This window comes from Lithobates pipiens, unplaced genomic scaffold (assembly GCF_037356315.1).
Source record: "Lithobates pipiens isolate NorthernLeopardFrog02 unplaced genomic scaffold, aLitPip1_a1.2 Scaffold_8, whole genome shotgun sequence".
Classification (NCBI taxonomy): domain Eukaryota; kingdom Metazoa; phylum Chordata; class Amphibia; order Anura; family Ranidae; genus Lithobates; species Lithobates pipiens.
Genome location: NW_027507903.1, coordinates 234,594,091 through 234,606,633, shown reverse-complemented (window position 1 = coordinate 234,606,633; position 12,543 = coordinate 234,594,091). Strand labels below are relative to the sequence as shown.

Below are 12,543 nucleotides of genomic sequence, written 5' to 3'. Positions count from 1 at the left end.
GGTAAAGTACATATGCTTTTGACAAATGATTATGCTTTTTATCGCTTTACATCCTTTTCTGAATCTGTCACCTCTATAAACCAACAAGCTGGCCATAGACATGGCAGTCTAATACATGATAAAACATTTAACAGCTACATTTTTTTTGGATTGAGTGGGGAAAAGTTCTCTACGGGTATTTTCATGTAAGAAATATTCTTGGCCATAAAAAATAGATACCCACAATGCAGCTACCACATCTAAGTATACGTCAACATATTACATTTTTTGTTCTTGGGTTTTAACATTTTTTTGTTCAAATTTTCTGTGATGCAACTGGGCAAATTTTCCCTCACTTCATGCCTATATGAAAAGGGGGAACAGCTGTTACTGGAATAGGACAACAAAGCGAGCCATAACAACCAATATCAGATGCTCGAAACCGTCCCTGCTATACTAAAAATGTGTTTCTGTTGGAGAGATTCTTTATCATTTCCTGTTCTGATTAAGTGAGGGGATCCACCCAAAAGGGATACAGACAGCAACAGAAATCCCAGTACCATGTGTGCATCTTTAACAAATGTACAACCCCCAATCCCAACAAGTTAGACATAGACCACCAAATTATAAGCGGTCTAACAATGTTGCCTCACAAGGTCATATCACCATACTGTGGAACCATCACTCCTGATCTGTATGAAAGGGACCATGCTATACTGAGTAAACAGCCTTAAGTTAGGTATTATTGTATTGTGGCTTTGTACCATGTGACCCAACTTTGTGGATCCTTCTAGCCGTGGAAGGAAAGGGCATGGTGGCTTCAGCATCATGTCTTAAGGCTGTTAACTCAGTATGGTGTGGTCCCTTTTAAACAGATCAGGAGTGATGGTTCCACAGTATGGTGATCTGACTTTGTGAGGCACCATCCTAGAAGGGAGATCAAGATTGAGTCCCAATCTTTGTGAAGTCTATTGGAAGTCATATTGTGTTTGATGGACGACTGAATGACATTAGACCACTTATAATTTGGTGGTCTATGTCTAAGGGTAAGAGGCCCAGTGTGCTGTGGTGTTGTTAGAGGTTCTTTTCACCCTTTATATAAGAAACATTTACACTGGAGGTGCCCTATATGCCTTGGATATAAATGGGCATTTCTCTATAACTAGAAAGTGCTGCATTTTTATTTGTGTGTAAAACCTACATAAACACAGAATTCAACGATTTGCAAATTCCATAAACCCATATCTTAATCACAACAGAAAATAGAAACATATCAAATGTTTAAACTGAGAAAATGTACCATTTTAAGAAAAAATAAGGTATCATCCTTTTATTTTTTAAACAACACTCTAAATGTCTGGGACAAGGAGACCAGTTGCTAGAGTTTTGGGAGAGGAAGGTTTCCCATTCTTGCTTCATATAGGATTCTAATTGCTCAACAGTTCTGGGTCATCTTTGTCATATTTTTCATTTCAAGATGTACCAAATGTTTTCATTTGGTAAAAGGTCTGGACTGTAGGCAGACAAATTGAGCACCTAAACTTTTCCACTACCAAGCAATGCTATTGTCATAGATGCAGTATGCATCTTAGCACTGTCCTGCAAAAATATACAAAGGCTTCCCTGAAAAGGATGTCATCTGGATGGGAGCATATGCTGCTCTAAAAACTGGATACAGTGAGGCAAAAAAGTAGTCAGCCACCAATTGTGCAAGTTTTCCCACTTAAAAAGATTAGAAAGGCCTGTAATTGTCATCATAGGTATACCTCAACTACAGAAGATAAAATGTGTAAACAAATCCAGACAATCACATTGTCTGATTTTTGAAAGAATTTATTTGCAAATTATGGTGGAAAATAAGTATTTGGTCAATATCAAAAGTTCATCTCAATGCTTTGTTATATATCCTTTGTTGGCAATGACAGAGGTCAAACTTTTTCTGTAAGTCTTCACAAGGTTGTCACACACTGTTGCTGATATGTTTGTGATTGTGATATGTTGGCCCATTCCTCCATGCAGATCTCCTCTAGGGCAGTGACGTTTTGGGGCTGTCACTGGGCAACAGACTTTCAACTCCCTCCAAAGGTTTTCTATGGAGTTGAGATCTGGAGACTGGCTAGGCCACTCCAAGACCTTGAAATGCTTCTTACGAAGCCACTACTTTGCCTGGGAGGTGTGTTTGGGATCATTGTCATGCTGAAAGACCCAGCCACTTTTCATCTTCAATGCCCTTGCTGATGGGAGGAGGTTTGCACTCAAAATCTCACAATACATGGCCCCATTCATTCTTTCATGTACATGGATCAGCCGTCCTGTTCCCTTTGCAGAGAAACAGCCCCAAAACATGATGTTGCCACCCCCATGCTTCACAGTAGGTATGGTGTTCTTTGGTTGCAACTCAGTATTCTCTCTCCTCCAAACACGACAAGTTGTGTTTCTACCAAACAGTTCTACTTTGGTTTGATCTTATCATATGACATTCTCCCAATCCTCTTCTGGATCATCCAAATGCTCTCTAGCAAACCTCAGATGGACCCGGCTCCCACAGTTTATTTCTTCACACCAAGCTGCTTGCCTATTGCAGATTCAGTCTTCCCAGCCTGGTGCAGGTCTACAATTTTGTTTCTGGTGTCCTTCAACAGCTCTTTGGTCTTCACCATAGTGGAGTTTGGAGTGTGACTGTTTGGGGTTGTGGACAGGTGTCTTTTATACTGATAACAAGTTCAAATAGGTGCCATTAATACAGGTAATGAGTGGAGGACAGAGGAGCCTATTAAAGAAGAAGATACAGGTCTGTGAGAGCCAGAAATCTTGTTTGTAGGTGACCAAATACTTATTTTCCACCATAATTTGCAAATTAATTCTTTCAAAAATCAGACAATGTGATTGTCTGGATTTGTTTCCACATTTTGTCTCTCATAGTTGAGGTATACCTATGATGACAATTACAGGCCTCTCTCATCTTTTTAAGTGGGAGAACTGACTAAATACTTTTTTGCCCCACTGCATATCTTTCAGCTAGCCTTTCAATGTGCATTAGTGCACCAGAATTCCATCAGAAACGCAGGATTTTTTTGAGCTGAGTGTCGAAAACAACCCGGAAAATCCCCCTCCTCTTTAGTCTAGGGGATGTGGTGCCCATGGTTGCCAAAAAGAATGTCAAATTTCATCTGACCACAGTAATCTTCCACTTGCAATAGACCATTTTTAATGAGCTTTGGCCCAGGGAAGACAGCCTTGTTTCTGGATCATGTTCAGATGCGGCGTCTTCTTTGCATGATAGAGCTTTACCTTGCATTTTTAGATGGCATGGTGATTTGTGTTCACAGAAAGTGATTTTTGGAAGTATTCCTGAGCCCATGCAATGATATCCATCACAGAGTCGTGCCTGTTTTTAATGCAGTGCCATCTGAGGGTTTGAAGATAATGGGCATCAAATATTGCATTTCTCCAGAATGTTTTGATATTATATACTTACTGTACATGATGATTTATTTCAAGTCTTTGCAATTTTACATCGAGGAACATTATTCTGAAACTGTTCAACAATTTTTTAAATGCAGCTTTTCACAGATTGGTGCACCTCTGCTCATCTTTACTTCTGAGACACTCATACTCTCTAAGATGCTCTTTTTATACCCAATCATGTTACTGACTTGCTGCCAATTAACCTAATTAGTTGCAAAATTTCCTTCCAGCTCTTCCTCGTTATTACCAATGCCAACTTTTTGTTGCCCTGTCTCAACTTTGAGATGTGTTGCTACCAACAATTTCAAAAAAAAAAATTCAGAAAATTATATATTTTCTCAGTTTGAACATTTGATATGTTTACTATTTTCTGTTGTGAATAAAATATGGGTTTATGAGATATGCAAACCATTGCATTCTGTTTTTATGTAGATTTTACAAAGCGTCACAACCTTTTTGGAATTGGCAAAGGCCCCCACCTGTTTGGCCAGTGCATTACAAATGCTGTCTAGCTAAAACTGTATATGGAGGTACTTTAATTCTTTAGGAAAAGCAAAATATGCATCACAAATATGTTAGCTTTCTTAGCAAACTACATTGCACGTAATATGACATAACACTCCTTAAATAAATGTTTCTTTACCATGCATTTACATCCCAACATAGTGGAAGAGATGTGCTTAGCTGCCACATATGTACAGACTTTAAATGACAGTATTATAAGTGTTATGGTACTGCGTCTCAGCTGCACAGAGAACAATAAACAGCAAGATGGGTAATTTGGCATATGAAGAAAAATACACAAGATAATTATTATGGTGATAATATGTTGTTTTGCAAAGCTCCCTATCATTTGTTTTGCCAAGATCAGTTTAACACAGCCAGTGCACGCATCTCTACCATATGTAGCTCCTTCTGAGAAGACAAGAACAAGAACCAAAGCTACAGTTACATATCACAATATTTACAACTGATAGGATTTCACTTTAAATGATAGCTCTCCCTATTTATATCCATACAATTTAAACCTCCTGGGCAACATGTGGGGCTTACAGACCTAGGATCATGGGTTCAAACCCCACTAGGACTATCACCATGGTGTTTGCATGTTCCCATTATGTCTGCATTACTTTTTCCGGGGTGCTCTGGTTTCACTATAAAGCAAACACATAATAATTGTCCTAGTTTCTGTTTATTTGCATATGACTGAGGCAATGAAGTGAGATTGTAAGCTCATCTGAGGGCAGGAACTAAAATGATTACAGATAGTTAAAAAAAAAATTAAATTAAGTAGACTATGTACTGTAACATGCCCAGGGGACATTTTATCACACAGTGACAAAAGCCCTGGGCAGAGACATTAGAAAGAACCTCATACTGGTACTTTCGTGAACACTTTGTATATAACATTACAAGCCAGTAACAAAAACTGTGGAATGTATGGGAACAAAGTCTATTGCAGTCCTCGTACTGCATACTGATACTTCTGTAAGCAATTACAGACAAAAGAAAGAATCCTGTCACTCACCATCTCTGCGGCTTATCTTGGCTCCAGGGAAAATGGTTTTAGCTTTAAACCTATCCATAGATAGATCGAAATTTGACCAGTTCAGCAGGGACAGCCAAATTGTGATCCATCTATGGCCATTCCTGCTTGACAGAAGTAGATATGTCCAATGGAACTGTTGGAAAACATTTGTCAATCAGTGGCTTGCAGCCAACCGGCTCAGTGTAGGAGGAGTCCCACTGTTAGAACACAATGGCACACAGCAGGGAGGATTCCGCCATCCACCTTGCAGCAGTTGATTAGTGTATAGGAGTATGTAGAGGAGTCCTGCTGTCAGAATACAACGGAACAGCAAGAAAGGATTCCTCCATCCATTTTCGATGTGATTAGCCTGCTACAACTATAACCTGTTACCAATCACATTTCCCTAATTTTGTACTGGTTCTTGCCACTATGCTCTTGTAAATGTTTTATTAACATTGTTTTTTACTCCAATTACAGAAATGTGCTCCTAAATGCTCACACTGCATAGTAATCATGTAATACCAGTGAATTCACAGCTACCAGATAAACTTCAGGCTCAGTGCTGCTTAAAATGCTTTTGTGTACACAAGGGGTCTATTCATAAAACATTAGTTGGACAAATGTCACACACATTTGTACAGGCTGCATGAATTTTCGCTGTAATATCTGTAAAACCTTGAGATTGTCAGCCCCATCTGGCAGCTAAAATGCAGTATGGTTTTCTGAAATACCGCAATAAGAAAATATACCCCATGTTGGCCACTAGATTGAAGAAATGTATCTATTACAGAAATTATGGCCAGAATTTGTGCAGCCTGCAAGAATATTTGTCCAGCGTCATCCAACAAATGTTTTCTACATACATCCCAAAGTGTTACACAGGGAGAAATTTACTGAAAGTGGTGCATCTCTTCATAGTAACCAATCAGCTTCCAGGTTTTATTATCAAAGCTTAATTGAACAAGCTGAAATTAGAAGCTGGCTGGCTACTATGCACAGCTGCTCCAGTTATTTCAACCTGCATATTTTAAAGTGGTTGTAAACCCATATGAAAAAAAAGGGCTGCAAGACAAAGGCATAATGAGCAAGCATGCATAGCACACTAGCTCATTATGTAATACTCACCTGAGATCGAAGCCCCCGCTGTGGTGCATGTACACAGCACAAGCCAGCGACATTTCTCCCCAGAGTTAATTCCAGGTATCGCAGCTCTGGCCAATCACAGTGTATGCGCGTGGGAGCCACCAGTACCAGCACACTCACTGAAACAAACGGAACATACGTGCCATTGCTTCAGTGCTCATGTGCCGATGACGTTGGCACATGCAGATACAGGTGATATCTCCTAAACCTGCACCTAAATTCTATGCAGGGTAGATACAGCTATTATAGGCTTACCTGTAGCAAAAAGTGGATTGTAAGGGTTTTTTTTACTGGTATTTGTTGTCTTTATACCTCATCTTTGGAGGAATATCTAAAGTCCCAATATATCACTTTCCACTTTCTCTTGTTACTATAGGGATGATATCTCCTAAAGATGTGATGTGTTAAACACTCCTCCCCTCTTATCAATTTAGTTTTTAGTTTTAGTAAATCTCCCCCAACTTAGTCAACAACTTTACTATGAAGTATACATTTCAAACAAGTGACAGTTGAATGAATGAATAAATAGTAAACTAGGGAAGACTGTGCTTCATAGACTTGCAGTTCTGCAACAGCTGGAAGGTCACCCATGTGCTAAATGCTCTATATTTCCAAGAATTGGCTTGTTCTATTTCATTAACACTGACTGATAGAGAAGACCAAAGTTCACTCACTCAGACAGAAAGTCAGCATGATAGTAATAGTCTGAGAGCTTGTCCAGGAATGAACGGGGTTCCAGTATGAAGGTTGGAAGCACCACTTTGGACAGGTCCATTCCCGGCCGCACCTGCTTCAGTAATGTCCAGATCAAACTTTTGTGCTCTTCTGAAACAGTCTCGGTCTGTGATGCTTCACCGGCCTTGGGAAAAAAAAAAAGTTAAAATAAAAAGGTCTACAAAGAACAATGCTACCACTCATGCAGCTTATTTACAAAATAACACGCACCTTTGCTTGCCTCACAACATGCACATATTTGGTATGAAAACAAAGAAAACTGATTACACCAAATACTACAAAGTTGTAGTTTTGCAAGTATGAGGGGAATTTACTAAGCATAGGGAGCAGGTGTACATAGCAATCGGTTTCTATTTTTTTATTTTCAAAGTTAAACTGAAAAAGCTGGAGAAGCGGATTGGTTACTATACATAGCTGTTCCAAATTTTGTCTGCTCCAGTTTTAGTAAAATACCACCAACCCACCCTCCCTCTATCTTCAGCTGGTTCAAATACATTTTGAAAATGAAAGCTGGAAGCTGATTGGTTGTTATAGAGGGCTGCTCCAGACTCTGATATTTATCTATCGATTTCAGGTACTTGCATAGCGCCGTCAATTTACACAGAGCTTTACATATACATTGTACATTCACATCAGTCCCTACCCTCAAGGAGCTTACAACCTAAGATCCCTAACACACATTCATACACACACTAGGGCCAATTTAGACAGGATCCGATTAACCTACTAGCGTGTCTTTGGCGTGTGGGAGAAAACCAGAGTACCCAGAGGAAACCCATGCAGGCACAGGGAGAACATGCAAACTCCAGGCAGATGGTGTTGTGGTCGTGATTCGAACCAGGGACCCTTTTTGCTGCTAGGTGAAAGTGCTAACCACTACACCACTGTAGTAAAAGAAAGGAAAGGAAAATCCCAAATTTTGGGTTGTCCCCAGAAAAGTAATAGAAGGGAAATCTAGTGTAGCACCCTCTACCAATAAACTAGAAATAGGATTTTTTGAGAGTTGTCGGGCTGAGTGAAGTAGAGAATGAAATACTAGACAGCAGCAGGAGGGCACCCCCATCTGGGGGGGGGGGGTGCGCCAATCACAGGAGGAGGCCCATGGAGAAATGTGAGGGAACTTTGAATTAAAGCTGTCAGACCGTATGGTCCGCTCAAGTTTTCCCATCAAGGACTCGGGCAGCGAAAAGGTTGGTGAGTGTACCACAGTGGAGGGCTGGATGTGCCGGGAAGTCTGCAAGGGAACTTTGCTTTTACAGGGTCATTGGTAAGTCCTCATCATTACATGGTCAGAGGAGAGACTGTGGGGGTATGTGTCAAATCGATGTGGCCTGAGGGCACAGGATTTGCAAGCTGGGCTGGCTGGGAACACTAGTCCACCAGCCAACATGTGCTTTTAACCTACTAGGCCTCCGGGGAGAGGTGCTGCAGGCCTCTGACCTAATAGCAGCGAGCAACCAGAGCCAGCTTAAGGAACTATTCAGAGTAGGTCCTTCTTGCTTACAGAAGAAGATGTGGCATTTACATTACATTTAAAACTTCAAGATAAGTTTGTGCAGGAGGAGAGGATTTCTGGGAACATCACCCTTACATGGTCAAGAGTGATGTCCTCATCCTTACACGGTAATGGGGAGAAAGTCTTGGAAGCAATAGTCTGCATGAGTTAAGCAGAAGAGGAGCAATAGTCTGCATGGTGATGAGGGAGAAAGATCATAGCAGTTAAATATGGACATCATTTCTTCAGGCTCTAACTATGCGCTAACCTGTGAAATATACAAATATGATGACAAAGTGAACTATTCTATGGGCATCCCATATACCACTTTCCCCAACCAAGTTGTACCCCCCAAATAAAGAAAAACAAAACCAGCAAAGGACTGTTCATTGTCTCTGCAAGTGATATATGGGAGTCTGGCAGCGGGGTGATATGCTGGATGTTTGTTACTAGTGGCAACTACAATGCTACACTTACAATAGGGCCACTATTTCTGGTGACCTGGGATCCCCAAGAGATTCCTTTAATTTGCAGGGATTTCCTCTCACTTCCTGTTTTGGCTATGGGACAGAAAGTGAAGGGAAATCTCCAGTGGGACAAAGAGGGCAAAAAAAAAAACCTTACAGGATTTTAACCCACCCTTATCCTATTCAAAATGAAAAGGTGGGGGGTCGGGCGAGGTGGGGGTCCCGTGTAAGTTCACCTTACAGATTTTTCTGTAAAGGTGAACTTACCCTTTAGGTATCCTATGAGCTAAGGATTCTTAGCTTTCTACTATGAAACAAATTTCGAACATAGTTCAGTTACATTTAAATGTTATCTTGACCCCAGTCCCCACTGCCAATCTTACACACTCGCCAGTAATATTGCCAATGAAGTAATTTAACAGCTAGTCAAAAATATCTGAGCTGGGCCTGCACATGTACTCTTAAGTCAGTTCTTTGGAAAGTATATACTCTACCAGAGCATGATTACAGACTTTTCATAATACTGGGTGGAGACTGCACCATAGGACTGAATAGAGAGTGTAGAATGACTGGGTGGGGACTAAGCACAGAAAAAGGAACACCACACATTTAAACCCACTTTAATTTCTTCTCTTTTAAATAAGCTCCCATGGTACAAACTACAAAGTAGTATATTTTCTGCTGGTCTGGGGATGGGTACATACTGCAGAGTCACAGTATGTACCCACCGTTGAGGGGATCGAGATTGTTGTAAAAGACGGTTACATCTGTACAAGTGGGACTTTACTAAACTATACAGGAAAAATCCCGATGGTAAGGAAGTTCATATTACATTACAGTTGTCTAGTCTTTTCAAGAGAGTAAAAATGTCTTTATAACAGTAAAGAAATCTCATATCCCCCACTTGTACTTCTGAATGTGTAGCATTGGTTATTACTCATGACCACTATAGTTGCTCATCTCTTGCTTGATTGTCACAATGTTTTCTAAACTTCAGTCAAAAACCAAGTCTGCTTATTATTTTATTGTTCTTCTCATAACTCACAAACTTGATTCTGAAGTACAAAATGTTTCATACCGTATAAGCTGCAATTTAGTTACATATTCCAAGATCATCCTCCTTTGACGTACATTCATATAGAACTGCTAGCTTAAAGTAGAAATGAACAAACTGGAATGCCAAGGATGTACAGTAAGAGTTAGCAACACAATACAATCTCCTGCGCTCAGGAGCTTGGTCAAATGAGTAGGTGGTACCCTTATGAAAAAGTATATGGAATGTCTCAGGTCTTGCTACCCTCCTCAGAACAATGGGCATCCTTAGAACTGAAACAAAAAAGAGAAGGAGGGCACACCGACACGGTGCATTACCAATGATAAAATGTGTTTATGAATTATAACAAGAATTCTATTTTATAAATACATTTTATCATTGCTAATGCACAAGGTCGTGTGCCCTCCTTCTCTTTTTGTATGTTTCAGTAAGAGTTAGCAGCAGACAAGAAGGCTAAAGGAAGTCTCTCTCATTTCAGTCCTTTTAGACATGTGCCCTAATGTAAAAAAAGAAGTGGTAAGAGCAATCAATTTATCTTACTGCAGGACCTAATGAGAATGTTTAAGTGAGATCTTATTCGTTATACAAAAAATATTCGTATCTATTGTAGCAGCAACTCATCCTGCAGAAAATACTCAGAATACAAGTTTCCAGGTTTACCAAGGCAAGCTGTTATCCTTCAAATATTGGAGAAACACTAAACAAGTTCTTCTACAATGCAGATGGTGGAAAAGGAAGCACTTTTTCCTCACCTCTCCCAATTCTTCATGGGACTCTTCCACATATGTCGTCTCCTTTAATATATCAATTGGTTCAGGGTCAATAAACGAGTCATCCTGTCTCTCTGAGGTGTCACTGTCACTCTCCTCACTTTTGCCAAGCCCATCATTGTCAGACTCCTCATGATCATGGTCATTGTCCTTATCTGATTTGTCAGAATAAGTGTCTTGATCTTTAAAGTGTTGTCTTTCAATTTCACTGTCATTTAACCTGAAACAAGTAACACAACCTGACGTGATCAATTGTTCATCTTACAACAAGACGTGAACCCCCCCAAAAAAATGACCCCTGTGACTGAAGATCTTGTCTGCAGAGCTGTAAAACAAAGATAACCAGGATAGGTCATATCTTTCAATGGTCGACAAAAGATTAGGTCTATTTGCTAGCTGGCTCATCCAGTACTAAGCACTTAAAGTTGCTCTGAAATGTCCATGCCAATTAATGATTTATGTACAATATAAAAAAAAAAAACATTCTAAAAATTGAAAACTTGGATTAGACACTTTTCAGACTACTAAAAATCTCTGCAACCAATGCTTACAATCTTTGTTGCTGGCATTTTTCTCGTTCAAAAGTTTTTATTTTATGTTAAAATAAATTACATGTACAGAATATAAGACAAATTATGTGATACCAGAAATAAAAAGTAGACATATTGAAGTACGGATGATACAAAGCAAAGAAGAATTTCAAGATATTCTTGTGGGAATGACAATAAATGGCCTTTATATATTTTAGAATTTGAAAACATTCTTATAGCTGAGTTTTAAACATTTTAATCCCAAGAAAATATAAATATGTCTAAAAGAAAATATATGATTTTAAAGTTTTGACCAGAACTTCTAAAGTATGTTTATAGGAAGTATTATATAGTAAGGGAAGAACATAAAAGGTATATAGGAGGGGAAGGGGAGGGAATAATTCTCCGGAGGAGGTTTTATATATCATCTAATGTTGTAATTCTATAAAAAATCTTAATCACCATAACAATAAAACTCGGTTGTCAATATTATCTGATGTATAATATTTAATCCAGGGTTTCCATATATCATCAAACTTTGTCATCTGTTTTTTATCTATAGCGTCCATTTTAGCATGGATGAAAGATTGATTCATTCTACGTTTGGTTTCTGCAATATTCACCACATCTGTTTTTCATGCATTGGCTATAGTCTGCTTTGCGGGTATCAGGAGTGTAAGAACTAATTTGAATTGTTTCTGATTCAGAAGGGCTGGTTTTAAATTAAGGAGAGCTATAATTGGGTCTGGAAAAATTGGACGATCAAAAAATTTTGTAATTATCAGAAGGATCTTTTTCCAAAATGATGACTGGACAGCCACGAAAGCAGAGGACAGTGTTGTCTGTTGAGAATTTGGTGATTCTCGCAGGAACCAAATACCAGCGTGTGAGAAATTTATATGATGATTCAGACGCCAATATATTTATAGAGGAAGATTTGGTGAAATACCATATGTTAGACCAAGACCTAGAATCGATCGTACAACCCAAATCTTTTTCCCACTTGGCCACATATTTGTTACTGGCATTTTTCAACCTCATTGACAATCCAGTGATATCTAGCAATGTTTAAATTGGTTTCATATTTACCAAATACTGGTTACTGCATGGGCAACTTTGGCAGGTATCAAACCAGAAAACCACTAACCTTAAATAATACTTAAGAACTACTTTTCCAGATTATCAATGTATTTTACATGTTCATTTATGAATCAATTGACATATAATCAACATTCCTGGATGGAAATGTTGAATTAAATGAGAAGTTTGGGATTTTGAAAAACAAAACAAAACAAAAACATTCACCTAGGTGGATGCAGCATCGATCCAATTTTGTATCTGTCCCCTGCCGGCTCTAAGACTGAGAACTGA

General features: G+C 39.1%; 1 protein-coding gene across 9 annotated transcripts in view; it reads right to left on the bottom strand.

The window, feature by feature from the left end:
• Window positions 1-12,543, bottom strand: part of OSBPL8 (oxysterol binding protein like 8) — a 403,742-nt gene that overhangs the window by 45,470 nt on the left and 345,729 nt on the right. For all 9 annotated transcript variants that reach the window (XM_077474149.1, XM_077474151.1, XM_077474150.1 and 6 more), the window contains 2 exons: window positions 10,625-10,862; window positions 6,796-6,980 (listed from right to left, as the gene is read on the bottom strand). In XM_077474149.1, coding sequence (XP_077330275.1) covers window positions 6,796-6,980; window positions 10,625-10,862 — 423 coding nt within the window. The remainder of the gene's footprint in view (window positions 1-6,795; window positions 6,981-10,624; window positions 10,863-12,543) is intronic.